General features: G+C 55.5%; 1 protein-coding gene across 5 annotated transcripts in view; it reads left to right on the top strand.

Annotated features, from left to right (window-relative positions):
• The window catches only part of SLX4 (SLX4 structure-specific endonuclease subunit), a 29,602-nt gene extending 11,713 nt beyond the window's left edge, over window positions 1-17,889 (top strand). For 3 of the 5 annotated variants that reach the window (XM_007983948.3, XM_037989913.2, XM_037989914.2), the window contains exons 6-15: window positions 1,124-1,320; window positions 1,436-1,752; window positions 3,007-3,238; window positions 3,723-3,811; window positions 4,821-4,967; window positions 6,552-6,718; window positions 8,129-10,428; window positions 14,216-14,318; window positions 15,585-16,004; window positions 16,394-17,889. In XM_007983948.3, coding sequence (XP_007982139.3) covers window positions 1,124-1,320; window positions 1,436-1,752; window positions 3,007-3,238; window positions 3,723-3,811; window positions 4,821-4,967; window positions 6,552-6,718; window positions 8,129-10,428; window positions 14,216-14,318; window positions 15,585-16,004; window positions 16,394-16,748 — 4,327 coding nt within the window. In that variant the 3' untranslated portion in view covers window positions 16,749-17,889. The other 2 variants (XR_012092905.1, XM_073015112.1) reach the window with 2 other exon arrangements.
• Window positions 17,890-18,385: the final 496 nt, after the last annotated feature.

The raw sequence follows: 18,385 nt of genomic DNA, 5'->3' as shown, positions 1-18,385 counted from the left end.
AGTATGTCTGCTTTTTAGAATACCTCCAAGTACTGAAACTAGATGTAAGTGGATCTGTTTAGAAGGTTGTTAGAGTAGAAAACTACAGGAGCTGGATGCCCGTATGGGGTCTTTGAACCCCTCCCTCCCCCAAGGCCAAGCCTGTGGTCCTCAGAACGCATGCCCCGGCCAGAGTACCTCATACTCTTTCCCCACAGTCCAAACCTGGCCTGCTGGGGAGTGAGGAGGGGACATAGTCTGCATTCCCCTCACAAAGGCAGGGTCCTGGGCTGCCCAGGCGGCTCCTTTCCCACTGGGAGGCTGTGGTTATCCAGGTTCCTAGGAAGGTATATTTGAGCCATCCCTGGCCCCATGGAGAGCAAGGGCTTTTGCAAAAGCCAGAGGCATGACTGCAGTGCAGGGACGGTGGGCCCGGTTTGTGCTAGTTCCTTTGTCGCCTCTGCCCTCCTCTTTGCCCAGCTTGTTGGGAGTCACCCAGGCAGCCTAGGTTCTCTCCAGCTAAAAACTCCTGTTCATTTCCTCCAAACCAAACGCGCTGCTGCCCATTGAAAGTGCAGAGTCCCGTGGCGGCTGGTGTCATGTCGACCATTGGCAGCCTAAGCTGGGAAGCCCTTCCTTCTGGCCATGGGCAGAGGCACTGGGAAGCCCTTCCTTCTGGCCATGGGCAGAGGCACTGCCCTGGAGCCCCTGCAGGAGGGAAGGGATCCTTTTCTGCCAGTGTGGCCAGGACCGTGTAAGAAGCATCGGAAGTATTGATGGGTGAAGGTGGTGGGAGTCCAGGGAGCCTGCTTAGAGCCATCGATTGTTGACTTCATTGGACGGGCTTGGCCACATGAGGATGTGCAGGTACCACAGATGGCTCTGGACATCTGCTATGAGCCTGCTGGACAGCAGCACGTGAAGGAACCCAGACCCTCCCGTGCCTGGGCCATGTTGAACTTTTGGCCTGTGATTGAATGAGTTCACACAAGGCAATAGAAGTGGGGGATGCGTCTGCCTGGCAGGTCAACATCCGTCACTTTTCTCTCAGGCCCAGCCCTCTCCAGGCCAGTGTGACCAACCTGAGAAGCGTGCACTCTTCTAGCCCCAGTAACTTTTTTTTTTGGCTGTCTTCTCACTTCAGTGATCACGGTGGAGGTCTGAAACGGAGAGGACCCGCCAGCAAGAAGGAGCCACGGAAGAGGCGGAAGGTGGACGAGGCACCGTCCGAGGACCTGCTGGTGGCCATGGCTCTGTCCCGGTCAGAGATGGAGCCGTGTGCGGCTGTGCCAGTGCTCAGGCTGGAAAGTGCCTTTTCTGAGAGGATAAAACCAGAAGCAGGTTTGTGTGACCAGAACAGTGGCCCTGGGAGAGTGGCCCTGGGAGAGACCACCAGCGGGTCCCGGGGGAGTGGGCCGACTCCACCGTTGATGGTGTCGCTTTTGTTTCTCTCTAGAGAAGAAAAGTCGCAAGAAGAAACCCCCAGTGTCTCCCCCATTGTTGTTAGTCCAGGACTCTGAAACCACAGGCCGACAGATAGAGGACCGTGCGGCCCTGCTCCTCTCTGAGGAAGTGGAATTGTCTAGCACGCCACCACTTCCTGCCAGCAGGATTTTAAAGGAAGGGTGGGAAAGAGCAGGCCAGTGTCCTCCTCCACCTGAATGCAAGCAGAGCTTTCTGTGGGAGGGCAGTGCACTGACTGGGGCCTGGGCCACGGAGGCCTTCTACACAGCCAGGCTGGTCCCTCCCCTCGTGCCCCAGCGGCCTGCCCAGGTGAGTCCCTCCCCTCAGGCACATGGGACAGGCTTTTGCGGGAGGCCAGTGATCCCAGAACTGCAACATTGGGTATCCACAGCCAGGTGATGGAAAGTCCAGGATGAAAAGGCAGAGGCGGGAGGAGGCCAGAGGGGCGCTCGGTGGCTGCCCCTTTCTTCTCTGTCCAGCAACTACACGGTACTCTGGGTAGGATCAGGGAGGACCCTTGGTTTCCACCAGAGTGCGTTCCTGGAGTTTGTTGAAAATGCAGAGTCCCAGCTGGGCGCAGTGGCTCACGCCTGTAATCCCAGCACTTTGGGAGGCTGAGGTGGGTGGATCACGAGGTCAGGAGTTTGAGACCAGGCTGGCTAATATGGTGAAACCTCTTCTCTACTAAGAATACAAAAATTAGCCGGGCATGGTGGCACACACCTATAATCCCAGTTACTTGGGAGACTGAGGCAGAAGAATCACTTGAACCTGGGAGGCAGAGGTTGCAGTGAGCCGAGATCGTGCCATTGCACTCCAGCCTGGGCAACAAGAGAAACTCTGTCTTAAAAAAAAAAAAAAGGGCCGGGTGTGGTGGCTCAAGCCTGTAATCCCAGCACTTTGAGAGACGGGCGGATCACGAGGTCAGGAGATCGAGACCAGCCTGGCTAACACTGTGAAACCCGTCTCTATGGGGTTTTTTGTATCTAAAAAATACAAAAAAAACTAGCCGAGCATGGTGGCGGGCGCCTATAGTCCCAGCTACTCGGGAGGCTGAGGCAGAAGAATGGCGTAAACCCAGGAGGCGGAGCTTGCAGTGACCTGAGATCTGGCCACTGCACTCCAGCCTGGGTGACAGAGCGAGACTCCGTCTCAAAAAAAAAAAAAAAAAAAGCAGAGTCCCAGGGCAGCTGGCAAAATGCCTCAGACAGAGCCCGGGAACCTGCATTTGAAACACACACTCCAGACAGTCCTGCGGCAAGTGTCCTCCTGCCATGGACTTCAGGAGGGTGGCATGCCTGGGCCCCCCTGGCCTGACAAGCCTTTGTGCAAACAGATGCCAAGGCCTGGCCTTGGCTGTGACAGAGGAGGAGCATGTTGACATGAGTGCTGGGGAAAATCGTCCCAGGACTGCCCCGGGCTGTGGCTGGAGCTCCGTTCTCACAGCCCGCGTCCTGCTCTGTAGTTTTAGGTCCAGCCATGCATACCACATGTGATGGCTTCTGCAGTGTGTGCGTCAGTGACAGCGACCACACGGTCACTCTGCTTACCGGCTTCTTTCAGGGCCTCATGCAGGAGCCTGTGCCGCTGCTGGTGCCACCTGAGCACTCAGAGCGAAGGTCACCCGCTCTCCACGGCACCCCCCCTGCAGGCTGTGGCTCCAGGGGGCCGTCGCCTTCGGCCAGCCAGAGGGAGCACCAGGCCCTGCAGGACCTCGTGGACCTGGCGAGGGAGGGACTGAGCGCCAGCCCGTGGCCCAGCAGTGGGGGCCTGGCTGGCTCGGAAGGGGCTGCAGGTGAGATGCTGGGCGGGACTCTAGGGACAGCCCTGCCCTCCTGGGCCTCCCTTCCCCGCGGCTGAGGCTGCTCTTGTGCCGCTGTGGCGGCAGCTCTGACCTGGTGGAAGAACACACAGCCTCTGGGCGCTTTCATTTTTTCTCAAAGGTGAATGTGGCGTTGACGACTTTGTCATGACTTTCCTTCCACTTTAACCAAAGACAGAGCTGTCTGCCCACAGCGAGTGAATCCTCTGGGTGAACTGTTTTGCTATTCTCTTACCTCCCTGGTGGGGTGCGGATCACGAGGTCAGGAGATCGAGACCATCCTGGCTAACACAGTGAAACAGGGCGTGCGGGTCTGCTTTGCATGAAGGCGTCCTCGGAAAGCAAGCGCCTCTCAAGGCACCGCAGGGGCTGGCTCAGCCCGTGGTCAACGCTGTCTTCTTGGTGGTGGATGTGGCTGGGCTGTGACGTTCCTTTAACCTGTGAATCCTCTGCTCAGGGTTGGACGTGGTGCCCGGCGGCCTTCCTCTGACTGGGTTTGTGGTGCCATCGCAGGACAAGCACCCGGAAAGGGGCGGCCGCACCTCGGTAAGGACTGGCTCTGTCCCACGCTCTGTGGTCCCGGCCACTCCCGCTTGCCATGTGTGTGATGGGGTTGGCTCACCACCGGCCTCTGGCCCCCAACGCAAGTGCAGGGGCCTCTCAAGAAGGTCTCTGCTTTCCAGAAGGCTGCCACATCCTGACATCCGTGAGCAGAGCCATGGACCCACAGCCGCCCCGGCTCCCTCTAGGGGCTCTGCCACAAGGCTGCTGCCTTTTCTGTCTGTGACTCCGTGGGGCACCTTGGGGCTGAGGCCCCAGAGCCTGCTCTGTCCCGGGTCCCACGAGTGTAGAGGGACCACAGTTTCTCAGCGCGGCTGCCCCATCCAGGCACGCTCTGCTCGTTCCTCAGTAGCTGCGAGCTCACCGAGGGCTTGCTGTCCCTCCCCTCTGTGCAGGTCCTGGGCTGGGCTCCAGAGCACAGCTGAGCAGACTGGCCCGGCCTCCCTGTCAGTGTGCTGTGTGGGGAGGACCCAGGGTGGGAGCTGGCTTTTCTCCAGAGTGGACCTTCTCCCATTTGCATGTCAGTATCAACCAAGCACTTCATGCCAAGGCCAGCCTACGGACATCATCACATACTGGACCCGGCTGTCCTCTTGGCCAGTTCCCCGAGCTGCTTGGACTCAGGGTGCTTGTCTGTCACAGGGGACGGGTGCACCTCCTCAAAGCCTAGGTATCCCACAGCCTGGCCCACACAGTGCAGGAGCTGCCAGCGCTGTGAATTCACATCTAGCCCCATGTCTGCCTCTCCACGGGCGCCAGGGAACCCACCGGCAAGAGCCAGAGGAACAAGCTAGTGCTTTGCTCTTCTGTGCTGCTCAGGGCCTTAGGGTCACTCGGAGGTTGAGCCCATTGTGGGAACCATTTTGGAGAGGAAAGGAGAACGCAGGTCCTGGCTCCTGGCCCACCCTAACGCCACCTCCATGAGGGGAGCTTCCCACTGCCCCGGCAGAAGAACAGAGGTGGGGAGGTGACGGCTCTTCCTCTCCCGCTTCAGCTCTCCCTTGGGCTGCTGGTTGCTGACTTTGGTGCCATGGTCAATAACCCACACCTGAGTGATGTCCAGTTCCAGACAGACAGCGGGGAGGTGCTTTACGCCCACAAGTTCGTGCTTTATGCCCGATGCCCACTCCTCATCCAGTATGTAAGTACGCAGGCCGCCGTGTGCCCTCCTTTCCTCTCTCTCCCTCTCTAATCCTGCCTTTCTCCACCCAGGCCTCCCCATGTCTCAGATGCCCTTTCTACCACCCCCATCTCCCTCACTTCCTGCCCCACAATGTTCTCACCTCCTCCCTCCCACCCATCCCTTTCTCTAACACACGGAGAAGAGATACAGACCCACGCTTGAGGTTAGGAGTGGGTGTGAGGGGTGGCCTCAGAACTGGGAAACATCAGTGTTTTGTTCTGTTGAATGAAAATCCATTGTTTGGCCGGGCACGGTGGCTCACGCCTGTAATCCCAGCCCTTTGGAAGGCCAAGGCATGTGGATCACAAGGTCAGGAGATCAAGACCATCCTGGCTAACACAGTGAAACCTGTCTCTACTAAAAATACAAAAAAATTAGCCGGGTGTGGTGGTGGGCATCTGTAGTCCCAGCTACTTGGGAGGCTGAGGCAGGAGAATGGCATCAACCTGGGAGGCGGAGCTTGCAGTGAGCTGAGATCACGCCACTGCACTCCAGCCCGGGCAACAGAGTCAAAAACAAAAAAACAAAAAAGAAAATCCATTGTTTCCCAGAATTGTTTTCTCTTTCCTCTATTTGCATAATTACAAAAGTTCATAACTGATCTCTTCAGGGATGAGTTGCTGATGAACCTTCTGCTTTCTGACTGAAAGCATTTGACTTGAGTGTGGGTAGGAACTCAGGGAGCTATTCTCAGTCTCTGTCAAAGTTCTGGAGTCCAGTTGTATCTATCAGGAGGACTCTAACTGGGTCCTAGAATATCTAGTCCCAATACGATTTGACAAAAGAGGAGTGTTAGGCCTCACCTGTAAAACTATTGGCCAAAAATCTGCATAAACAGTGGCTAATGCTTTTCCTGGGGCATGGAGCTGCTTATAAGACTAGGGACTGGGCACGGCAGCTCATGCCTGAAATCCCTGTACTTTGGGAGACTAAGGTGGGAGGATCCCTTGGGGCCAGGAGTTCAAGACCAGCTTGAACAACATAGTAAGAGCCCATCTCTACAAAAAAAATTTAAAAATTAGCCTAGGTGCTGGGCGCAGTGGCTCACGCCAGTAATCTCATCACTTTGGGAGGCTGAGGAGGGTGGATCACCTGAGGTCAGGAGTTTGAGACCAGCCTGGCCGACATAGCAAAACCTCGTCTCTTACTGAAACTACAAAAAATTAGCCAGGCATGGTGCTGGGCGCCTGCAATCCCAGCTACTTGGGAGGCTGATGCAGGAGAATCGCTTGAACCCAGGAGGTGGAAGTTGCAGTGAGCTGAGAGCTCGCCACTGCACTCTAGCCTGGGCAACAGAGAGAGAGTCCAACTCAAAATAAATAAATAAATAAAATAATTACAATTAAAAATTAGCCTAGGAGTTCAAGGCTGCAGTAAGCCATGATCACACCACTGTACTCCAGCCTGGGTGACACGGGGAGACACTGTCTCTAAAAAGAAAAATAAAAAGACTAGTGACTTGCAGGACACCCCAGAGCGTCTCCTTTGCTCCAAGTTACAATGTCTGGTCAGTAAACCTTCTGTGTTGCATTTCACCTTCAGGTGAACAACGAAGGCTTCTCTGCTGTAGAGGACGGGATTCTGACCCAGCGTGTCCTGCTGGCTGACGTGAGCACCGAGGCCGCCTGCGCATTCCTGCACTATCTCTACACCGCGGACACTGGCCTTCCTCCTGGCCTGAGCTCTGAGCTGAGTTCCCTGGCCCACAGGTCTGGATTGCTCCCCAGCCTTTGAAATTAACTGACGAGGACTGGCAGGTTGACAGCTCTGGGGAGGGTTGTGCTGCTGCAGAGGGCTCGGGGCTTCGGGGCTGAGGCCGAGAGAACTAACAGTCCTGTGTATACCTTTTAATCCCAAGTTCATGACCAGCGATGACCCTGTAGAACAGGGCGTGTTAGGTGAAAGTCAGGCCAGAACAGACACGCCAGAACTGACACTGCAGGGGTGCCAAGCACTGGATCAGGAAGACTCTATTGAGTCCCGTGGTTTTTAACCCCTTAGGTGTGATAGAGAATGGCCCTTGGCTACAGTGCCCCCCAAACACTGCTGCTCAGTGATCGTTCCACTGCTAGACCTGAACAATGGCAGTCCTTTCCAGAGTCCCATAAAATGGGCACGGAGAGAATGCTTAGGCTGCATCCCAGATGCCACAGCTCCCCTGGCTTGCCCAGCCAGCATCTTAGGAGAGAGGCAGCAGCTCAGAGGGACAAGTGTGCCTCTGGACAGGGCCTGGGTCGCTGATCCAAGCCTGCGTCCTCCCTCCACTGCTTTCTTAGGAAAGGAACGGCTCAGCCTCTGGGGTTGGAAATATACTGGCTAGGCCACAGAGCCTTCAAGCAGATGGCTGGCTGGCTTGCCCATTGGCCTGGGCTTATGCAAGGACTTGGTCTGCTGTGGATTGTATCTGATGCCATGTCTTTTCATTTATGTTTTAATTTTTGGAGAGATGGAGTGTCGCTATGTTGCCCAGGCTGTTCTTGAACTCCTGGCCTCAAGCAATCCTCCTGCCTCTGCCTCCCAAAGTGCTGGGATTATGGACATGAGCCACCATGCATGGCCATTTTTATCGTTTTAGAGACAGAGTCTCTTGTGGTTGCCCAGGCTGGAGTGCAGTGGCATGATCACAGCTCACTGTAGCCTTGAACTCCTAAGCTAATTTTTACATTTTTTTTATAGAGATGGAGACTTTCTATGTTGTCCAGACTGATCTCAAACTCCCGGCCTTGAGTGATCCTCGGCTTCCCAAAGTGCTGGAATTTCAGGCATGAGCCACCATGCCTGGCCCTGACACTATGTCTTGAGAGCCTCTGAGGCAGCAGACTCCCCAGTTTTGTAACTCTGCCCATCCCTGTTCCCTTACATTCAGCCCGACATACCCCTTTATGTCTGCAGCTGTAGTTAGCAAGCCCTGCTTTAAGTGTTGTCAGTCTCTGGTTTCTGGAACGAAGTGGCCTGGGTGTTTCTGGCAAGGAGTGTGGGCTCCATCTTCTAAGGGAGCAGGGCCTGGGTCATGGTCATTTCTCCTAGTGAAGATTCTGCTCTGGTCTGCCACCCCACTGGGGTGCCCAGAGCCCATCTCCATGCAGAGTGGCGATGACCCTTGGTGTTTCATGTTGCAGGTTTGGTGTGAGCGAGCTTGTTCACCTGTGCGAACAGGTGCCTGTCACCACGGACTCAGGGGGCAAACCATGGGAGGAGAAGGAAGCCGAGAATTGCGAAAGCAGGGCCGAGAATTTCCAGGAACTCTTGAGGTCAATGTGGGCAGATGAAGAGGAGGAAGCGGAGACTTTGTTGAAATCCAAGGACCACGAAGAAGATCAAGAAAACGTGAATGAAGCAGAAATGGAAGAAATTTATGAATTCGCAGCTACTCAGCGAAAGCTGCTCCAGGAAGAAAAAGCAGTGGGTGCTGGCGAGGATGCTGACTGGCTGGAGGGTGGCAGTCCATTTTCTGGGCAGCTCCTAGCAAGTGTCCAGGTGCAGGAACAGTCGGACAAGGTGGAGGAGATGGAGCCGTCGGAGCCAGGAAGAGATGAGGCCACCACCACCTGGGAGAAGGTGGGACAGTGCCCACCACCCCAGGGCCAGCGCTCAGGGGGATGGGGAGGAGAGGCCCCCGAGCAGGAGGCGCTTGGCCGTTCCAGTTGCTCCAGCCCTTCCAGGGGCTGCCGAGCAGAGAGAAAAGAAGGCCCCCTTCCGCACTCGGATGATGCCGGTGATTACGAACAGCTCTCCTCACCAACTCAGGGAGAGATCTCAGAGCCGTCCCAAGTAACAAGTGAGCCTGAGGAACGAAGTGGCGCTGTCAGGGAAAGGGGGCTGGAGGTTTCTCATCGCCTGGCTCCCTGGCAGGTGTCTCCACCACACCCGTGCCGCTTCCTACTGGGGCCTCCCCAGGGCAGGCGTCCCCACGGGTCTCATCAGCCTCATCACACAAGCGGGTTGTCCCTGTCGACACCCCGGTCCCGCAGCGGAACTTCCCAGGTGGGCTCCCCAACCTCGCTGTCTCCAGCTGTGCCATCAAAGCAGAAAAGGGACAGGAGCAGCCTCACGCTGTCTAAAGAGCCAGGCCACCAGAAAGGCACAGAGCGTCGGTCCATGCTGGAGTGCAGAAATAAGGGGGTCTTGATGTCCCCAGAAAAATCTCTGTCCATTGACCTAACCCAGTCAAATCCTGACCATTTGAGCTCCACGTCTCAGAAATCTTCATCCAAAGTGAACAAAGAAGATGAGGTCATCCTCTTACTGGACTCGGATGAGGAGCTAGAGCTAGAACAAACCAAAATGAAGTCCATTTCTAGTGATCCTCTGGAAGAAAGGAAAGCTCTAGAAATTAGCCCTAGGTCCTGTGAGCTGTTTTCTGTCATTGACGTCGATGCAGATCAGGAACCTTCCCATAGCCCACCAAGAAGGGAAGCTACGCTGCAGCGGGAGGACGAGGGGGCGCTGCTGGAGAACCGGGGCTCTTTGGGTAGCAGAGGGGCTCCCTGGCTGTTCTGCGACCGTGAGAGCAGCCCCGGCGAGGGCAGCACCACAGACACCTCATGGCTGGTGCCCGCCACCCCGCTGGCCAGCAGAAGCCGCGACTGTTCTTCCCAGACCCAAATCAGCAGCCTCAGGAGCGGGCTGGCCGTGGAGGCGGTGACACAGCACACGCCCAGGGCCTCGGTAGGAAACAGGGAAGGGAACGAGGCTGCACAGAAGTTTTCCGTCATCAGGCCCCAGACACCACCGCCCCAGACACCGTCCTCCTGCCTCACTCCCGTCTCTCCAGGAACTTCTGATGGCAGAAGGCAAGGCCACAAAAGCCCTTCCCGTCCCCACCCTGGGGGCCACCCGCACTCTTCTCCGCTGGCTCCACGTCCCATCTCAGGGGACTGCGCCCACTTCAGCAGGCAGTTCCTGAAACACTCTCCTCCTGGGCCAAGCTTCCTGAACCAGACCACAGCGAGTGAAGTGGTGGAAGTCGGGGACAGTGACGATGAGCAGGAGGTGACCTCCCATCAGGCCAACAGCAGCCCCCCGCTGGACAGTGACCCTCCAATTCCAGTTGATGACTGCTGCTGGCACATGGAGCCCCTCTCGCCAATTCCCATTGATCACTGGAACCTGGAGCGGACCGGCCCCCTGAGCACCAGCAGCCCCAGCCGCAGGATGAATGAGGCCGCCAACAGCTGTGACTGCCGCTCCCCGGGACTCCTGGACACCACCCCCATCCGAGGAAGCTGCGCTGCCCGGAGGAAATTGCAAGAGAAGTCCCTGGGCGCGGGTTCCCCGGGGAACAGCAGGCTGAGCTTTCTGAATTCGGCTCTATGGGACGACTGGGACGGGGAAGAGCAGAGGCCTCCAGAGACCCCTCCTCTAGCGCAGATGCTAAGCGTCGGTGGAGCTCAGAAGCCCGAAGGGTTAGAGACACCCAGTGAGTAGCCAGGAGAGCTGGGGAAGGGGACTGTCTTTGTTACTGTTTTACACTAAGTGGGTATGGAGGTCGGTCATGAGACCCAGGGGCTGGCGGCGCTCAATGTCTGCTGACCTGAGGCACGACACTTCCGCTGCCTTCCAGACTCCCCTCCACGGTGGAGGAGAGCCAGGCTGGCTCTCACGCTGCACTTCTTAGCCAGTAAGTCAGTGTTTCCCAGACTTACCTGGATCCAGTGCTCACCTGGGCACGTGTTTAAAATCCACATCTACGGACCCTTCTCCAGAACACGGAGCCGGCACCTCCGAAGGCCGTGACTCATTCAGCAAGTATCGGTGTGCCTTAAGATCAGACCAGGGTGGTTTTTCAAAATACTAACCGTGGAACGGCTGTAGGATCCAGCAATCCCACTTTTACCTGTGTATCCAAGAGAATTAAAACAGGGGCTCAGACATGCACGTTCATAGAGGCGCTGTTCACAGTCGCCAAAAGGGGGAAGCAACCCAAACGCCCGCCAGCAGATGAACAGGGAGCCCAGCGCGGCCCATCGAGAGAACGGAATAGTGTTTGGCCACAACGAGGAAGGAGGCTACCCACGCGCTACCGCGGGGATGACCCTGGAAAATATGCTGCTGGGTGAGAAGCCAGACACACAAGGTCATGTAAGGTCTGCATTCATGGATATGAAATGTCTAGAATAGGCAAATCCAGAGAGAACTCAGGTTAGTGGTTGCCCTGAGTTGGAGGGAGGGGGAATGGGGAGTGACTGCTCCCCATTTTTGGGGGGTACAGGGTATCCTTTTGGGGTGCTGAAAATGTTTAGGAAATGGATAGAGGTGATGGTTGCACAACACTGTGAATACTTAATGCCACTGAATTATCCCCTTTACGATTTCTTTATGTGAATTTCACCTCAATTAAAAAAAGAATCAGGTGGGACAAGTGTGAGAGGCTGTGAGGTCCGTTCTTCCTGGTCCCCTCAGGTGCAGGAATGCTCATTTCAGTCCCCGGGGAGAGTCAGAGCCCCAGGTGTTGGCCCCCTCAGTGCTGCTGCTCCCGTCCAGGCACCTCCAGGGAGGGTCAGGAGGGCCGGCTGGGCTGAGCACAACTGGGAGAAAGGCCAGGCTGTGAGTGAATACCTGCCTGTGGCCTGGGGGCGTTTCCTCCCAAATCCAGACGAATGAGGCGACTGACAGTGCCCTCGGCCCTCAGGGGCTTCAGAAGCACCTGGAGAGCTTCTTATAGCACCCGTTGGCCCAGCCTGCCCTAGAGCCTCGCTTCAGGAGGGTGACCAAGAATTTGCATTTCTAACCAGTTCCCAGGCAGTGCTGTGAGAACGGGCTGCAGGAGGCTGCAGAGCAGATCTGAGGCGGGCTTCAGGATGATGCTGCGGCCACAGGAAGAATCGTGCCTTTCTCAGGAGACAGAACCTGCCACTTTCATCGGGGGCTCAAAGGGCTCCATGGTCATAAAAGGGAGAAGAAGCAAAGTCTGACTGTTCCTAATGTGTCACCAGGCTGGAGTGCAGCGGCGCGATCTCGGCTCACTGCAACCTCCGCCTCTCAGGTTGAAGGGATTCTCCTGCCTCAGCCTCCCGAGTAGCTGGGACTACAGGCGCCCGCCACCACTCCCAGCTAATTTTTGTATTTTTAGTAGAGACGAGGTTTCCCCATGTTGATCAGGCTGGTCTTGAGCTCCTGACCTCAGGTGATCTACCCTCCTCGACCTTCCAAAGTGCTGGGATTACAGGCATGAGCCACCTCGCCCAGCCTATTATTTTTTAAAGTAACAGCTTTATTTAGATATAATTCACATACCATAAAATCTACCCTTTTAAAATGGACAGTTCAGTGGTTCTTAGTACATTCACAGTGTTGTACAATTGTCACCACTCTCTAATTCCAGAACATTTTCATCATCTCAAAACTCCCGCACCCAGGGGCAGTCTCTCCCCTTCCCCTTCCCCAGCCCCAGCAACCAAGAACCTACTTTCTGTCTCTATGGATTTGCCTGTCCTGGACATTTCATATAAACAGAGCTGTGTATCACTAATGTGTGGCCTTTTGTGTCTGGCTTCTTTCAGTTAGCATACAGTTTTCAAGATTCATACATGTTGTGGCACGGATCAGTATTTTACTCCTTTTTATTTATTTATTTATTTTGAGACAGAGTCACGCTCTGTCGCCCAGGCTAGGGTGCAGTGGCACGATCTCGGCTCACTGCAAGCTCCACCTCCCGGGTTCAAGCGATTCTCCCACCTCAGCCTCCCGAGTAGCTGGGATTACAAGCGCCCATCACCATGCCATGCCCGGCTAATTTTTTCATATTTTTAGTACAGATGGGGTTTCACCATATTGGCCGAGCTGGTCTTGAACTCCTAACCTCAAGTGATCCACCCACTTTGGTCTCCCAAAGTGCTGGGATTACAAGCCTGAGCCACTGTGCCTGGCCTGTTTTTGAGTCAGGGGTCTTGCTGTGTCACCCAGGCTGAAGTGCAGTGGCACAATCACAGCTCATTGCAGCCTCGACCTCCCAGGCTCAAGTGATCCTCCCACCTCAACCTTCTGAGTAGCTGGGACTACAGGCAGCTGCCACCATGCCCGGCTAATTTTTTTTTTTTTTAGTAGAGACAGAGTCTTGCTATGTTGCCCCAGCTTTGAGCATACTGTCTGACTAATACCCCAATGATGGTATGCCACATTTTGCTTATCCATTCATCTGTTAGTGGACATATGGGTTGTTTTTACTTTGTGGTTATTAATAATGCCACTTAGGAATATTCATGTGCAAGTGTTCGTGTAGACATAAGTTTTCATTCTTCTTGGTTCTATACTTAGGAGTGGAATTGCTGGGTCATATGGCAACTGTGTTTAGCATTTTGAGGAACTGCTAGACTGTTTTCCAAAATGACTGCACCATTTTAAATCTCCAACAACACTTGTTATTCTGTTTTTGTTGTTGTTGTTTGTTTGCTTGTCTTTTTGAGACAAGGTGTTGCTCTGTCACCCAGGCTGGAGTGCAGTGGCGTGTTCACAGCTTGCTGCAGCCTCAACCTTCCTGGCTCAGGTGATCCTTCTGCCTCAGCTCCCGGATAGCTGGAACAACCACAAACAGCTGCCCACATTGGTGGCTTTGGCCACCACACCCAGCTTTTTTTTTTTTTTGTAGAGATGGGGTTTTTCCATGTTGCCCGAGCCCTCTGTGTTTTTTGTTACGGCCATCCTAGTGGGCGTGCAGTGGTATCTCATGGTGGTTTTGACTTGCATTTCCCTGATGACTAGCGATGTTCAGCACCTTTTCACATGCTTATTGGCCATTTGTAGATCTTCTCTGGAGAAATGTCTGTTCACATCCTTTGCCCATTTTTTAACTGGGTTTTTTTAATTGATGAATTATTTTTTAAAAACAAAACTGATGTCTAAGCCTGTCTGAAGAGTATCAGTGTGGCCCATTGTCGCCTCAAGTTGTCACTGCAGGGCAGACATTTTGAAGTTTCCATGCCTAAGTTTTAGTCACATGCCGGGCTGTTGGGTTCAGCGGCCCCAGGAGCCACGTTCAGCCGGCATCTGTGTGATACAAGGTGTGGTCCTCAGTGCGTGCCACCGATGCTGTCATCGGGAAGCCCCTGCTCCAGACAGGGAAGGGGTGACTGTTGTTGCTTTCATGGAGCAAAACGATGCTTGGGTCACCTTCAAGTGCAGTATTCCTCTTGGTCACGCTACTGGGATCAGACATGGGCAATCCGTGTCCCTCGTGCTAAAACGTGTGCTGGTTTTGTTTTACCCAGAAGGTGTACATCGGAAGAAGGACTTGCCTCCCAAAGTGCCCATAACGCCGATGCCACAGTATTCCATTATGGAGACGCCGGTGCTCAAGAAGGAACTGGATAGGTTGGTGGTCTTCAAAGCTTGTTGCCCACAATGGTCTTCTCCCTCCCACAAGTAACCAGGTTTCACACGCCTGGGGGCGGAAGGGTCCCCTGTGTGTTCTCTTTGGGTCTGGTGGATGCAGCTGGCTTGGGCTTGGGAAGAAAGGCCTGCAGTCGGCTCCTTAGGGAGCATGCATGACTGCTGGGTGCCGAGTGAGCCGCCCAGTTCTCTCTGCATACCATTCCCCAGGGAGGCAACACATGAGACTCCTGTATGTCACCCCGGGCAGCAGGTCCCCATGTTCCGTGTGGATAGACATGGCCCTCTAGCCAGAGCAGTCTGAGTGAGGAGGCCTGATTTTTTTTTTTTTTTTTTTTTTGAAAGATGGAGTGTCGCTCTGTCACCAGGCTGGAGTGCAGTGGCACAATCCCGGCTCACTGCAACCTCTGCCTCCCGGGTTCAAGAGATTCTCCTGCCTCAGCCTTCCGAGTAGCTGGGACTACAGGCATGAGCCACCACGCCAGGCTAATTGTTGTTTAGTAGAGTTGGGGTTTCACCATGTTGGCCAGGCTGGTCTCAAACTCCTGACCACATGATCCACCTGCCTCGGCCTCCCAAAGTGCTGGGATTACAGGTGTGAGCCACCATGTCCAGTGGAGGCCTGATTTTTTTAAAAAGAACATTTAACTCTCACATTCACATGACACTCCTCTTACACTCGGGCACCCGGGGAAGCTTCTGCTGCCACCATCCCTCAGAACTGGGAGCAGCATATCTTTTGTTTATTTTTTATTTTTGGAGACAGGATCTCACTGTTGCCTAGGCTGGAGTACAGTGATGTGATCTTGGCTCACTGTAGCCTCAACCTGCGAGGCTTAAGCGATCCTACCTCATCCTCCCTCGTAGCTGGGACTCCAGGCAACACCACCATGCCTGGCTAATTTTTGTATTTTTTGTAGAGACGAGCTCTTGCTATGTTGCCCAGGCTGGCCTTGAACTCCTGAACTCAAGCTATCCTCCTGCCTCAGCCGCCTGAAGTGCTGGGATTGTAAGTGTGAGCCATTGTGCCTGGCTGACAATGTTTCTTTTGGAATATTCAGAGTAAGCTTAGTTGGCGCCTAGAATAGACACTAACCTCTGATGCTCACAGAAGTCAGGCTTCTATGGTTTGTCACACAAGCCATTCGCTGAATGCATTGGGCATCACTCTTTGCTAAGATGGGGAACATTGTGGAGTGTGGACCAGCTGTGTGGGTGGGTCCTGAGGCCCACCTGTCCCTCCGTCAGGTTTGGAGTCCGCCCTCTGCCTAAACGCCAGATGGTTCTGAAGCTGAAGGAGATATTCCAGTACACTCACCAGACCCTGGACTCAGACTCTGAGGATGAGAGCCAGTCTTCACAGCCGCTACTGCAGGCGCCTCGCTGCCAGACCCTCGCCTCCCAGACCTACAAGCCTTCAAAGGCAGGGGCCCATGCCCAGCAGGAGGCCACCACAGGACCCGGGGCCCATAGGCCCAAGGGACCTGCTAAGACCAAGGGCCCCCAATATCAAAGGAATCATCATGAAAGCATCGCACCCGCACCCCCAAGCAGGTCGCCCACCAAGGAGGCACCTCCAGGCCTTGATGATGATGCCCAGCTCCCAGTCTCCCAGGAATCCGTGGCCACTTCTGTGGACGGCAGTGACAGCTCCTTGAGCTCACAGAGGTAACAGGATGGATGCGATGGGGTTAGTGGCCTCATGTATCCTCTGGCCCGTGGGTGTGAGGGTTGGCATGAGTGAGGCCTAATGGCCAATCTTCAAAAACCCCCATCACCTTCTGGGTTTGACCTATGGGAAAACCAGGTGGGTTTAGGGGGCTGGTTCCCTGACCCCAGCCCTGCACAGGCCTCCTGGTTCCCGCCCCACATGCTGGACATTTCTGGCTGGGGCAGGATCCCGCTGGAGTAGCCTGCAGGGATCTCTCAGGCCCGTCCTGCCTTGCTGGGGATCGTCTGTCCCACAGGCCAGGCTCCATGGGACCTGTAGACACCCTCCTTCCTTTAAAGAGGCACCTGGTCTCAGGTGCAAAACATCCTGGTCTGGCCCTTTTCAGTTCTTCCTCCTGTGAGTTTGGAGCGGCATTTGAGTCTGCAGGTGAAGAGGAGGAGGGTGAGGAGGAGGTCAGCGCCTCGCAGGCAGCTGTGCAGGCGGCGGACACAGACGAGGCGCTGAGATGCTACATCCGCTCCAAGCCGGCCCTGTACCAGAAGGTGCTGCTGTACCAGCCCTTTGAGCTGGGGGAGCTGCAGGCGGAGCTGAAGCAGAACGGCCTCCGTGTATCCTCGCGCAGGCTACTGGACTTCCTGGACACCCATTGTATCACCTTCACCACCGCCGCTGCCCGCAGGGAGAAGCTCCAGGGCAGGAGGCGGTGGCCTCGGGGCAAGAAGAAGGCGGTGCGGAACTGACGGGGCGTCCCGACCCCACCCCACCCCGCCATCAGCAGCCCCCACCCCCACCATTTGCAGGGAGGACCTGGGACACCCAGTGTGGGTCAGGCCTCCACAGGCATTTCTGGGCCTGGGGACCACATCAGCTCTGCACTGTGATGATGACCACAGCCCAGTCTGAGGCTTCCTCCTCTGGGCTCTACTTTCTAGGTGGCATTTGGAGCATGTTACCCACTGGATTGAGAGACTCCAGCCCCTTCCTCTGTCCATGCCCACAGTGTGTCTCCTTTTTTGTTTTTTTTTTTTTTTGAGACAGAGTCTCGCTCTGTCACCCAGGCTGCAGTGCAGTGGCGCAACCTCAGCTCCCTCCAACCTCCGCCTCCCGCGTTCAAGCGATTCTCCTGCCTCAGCCTCCCAGGTAGCTGGGACTACAGGCACACACTGCCACGCCCAGCTAATTTTTTATATTTTAGTAGAAATGGGGTTTCCCCATGTTGCCCAGGCTGGTCACTAACTCCAGAGCTCAGGCAGTCCGCCTGCCGTGGCCCCCCAAAGTGCTGGGATTACAGGCATGAGCCACCACACCCAGCCCAGTGTGTCTCCCTTTAACCCAGTAGGGCCCTCAGGTGTCCCAGGGGGCAGTGGGCCATCACCAGCTGGCCAGGGCATGGCCTATTCTGCCACATTTGCCACCCTCTGAGCCCACCAGTCCTGGGCACAGCTGCCCCACACGTCTGTTCTGAGATGGACATCAGGTCCAGCCTGCCCCAGCAGCCTGGGCCCGTCCTCCTTAGCACTCAGGCCAACCCCAGCCACCACCAGCCTGAGACCAGGTGTCGTCAGACTCCCTGCACTGCCACAGCCCAGGTGTAGCTCTCCTGGCCAGCCGTGCTACCCTGACGCTTGTCACTGTTACCAGCAGTCTCCCAACTGGACAGTGCACAAGGGCCCAAAACAACTCTGATGCCCGCAAAACAAACATGTTTACTAGCGGGTTCCACTCTTTGGGTTAAAGCTGCCTCCAGCCTCAGGAGCAGTGTGGAGGAAGATGAGGGCCAGGAAAGAAGGAAACCTCGGTCTCTCCATCCCTGTGAATGTCCTCGTCTGTTTCAAATACGGTGCAGTTTTATATGATGTGCAATAAACCAAAAAGGCTTTATTAAAATCTCCTGGCTGCCACACTCCAGGAAGATCACAAGGGAAACAGGTGGGAGCTGGAGACACCGTGGCCCCTGAGCCCCCGCCCCACGCCTGCAGAAGCCCCCACCTTGCACCTGCCCTTTACTGTGGAGTAAGCTGGGCCTGCTGTCTCCTTATTTCAGTTCCTAGACCAGAGATGCAGATGTTCATTAATCCCCACACCCACATCCAACAGAGCCCTGGCCGGGTGCCAAGCTCTAGCCCCTGCTCCTTGAAGTGGGGCCCAAGCACCCCCACCAGCTGCCTCAGCTGGGGGTTGCTAGAAAAGCAGACTCAGACCCCCACCACCGCCCAGTCCACCACACAACTCACCGAGTCACCACGTGCCTTTACCAACGCGTCCAGTCCAGTAGAGGAGACAGACACTGGCCTATCCCGGCCTGGTGGGGGGCTGGGCTTCGGTGGCCTGAAGGGCCGTGTCAGGGACAGCCTCCCAGAACTGGGGTTTGTGAGCT

This window comes from Chlorocebus sabaeus, chromosome 5 (genome assembly GCF_047675955.1).
Source record: "Chlorocebus sabaeus isolate Y175 chromosome 5, mChlSab1.0.hap1, whole genome shotgun sequence".
NCBI lineage: Eukaryota > Metazoa > Chordata > Mammalia > Primates > Cercopithecidae > Chlorocebus > Chlorocebus sabaeus.
The sequence above is the reverse complement of the archived record's forward strand: the minus strand, read 5'-3'. Positions and strand labels throughout refer to the sequence as shown.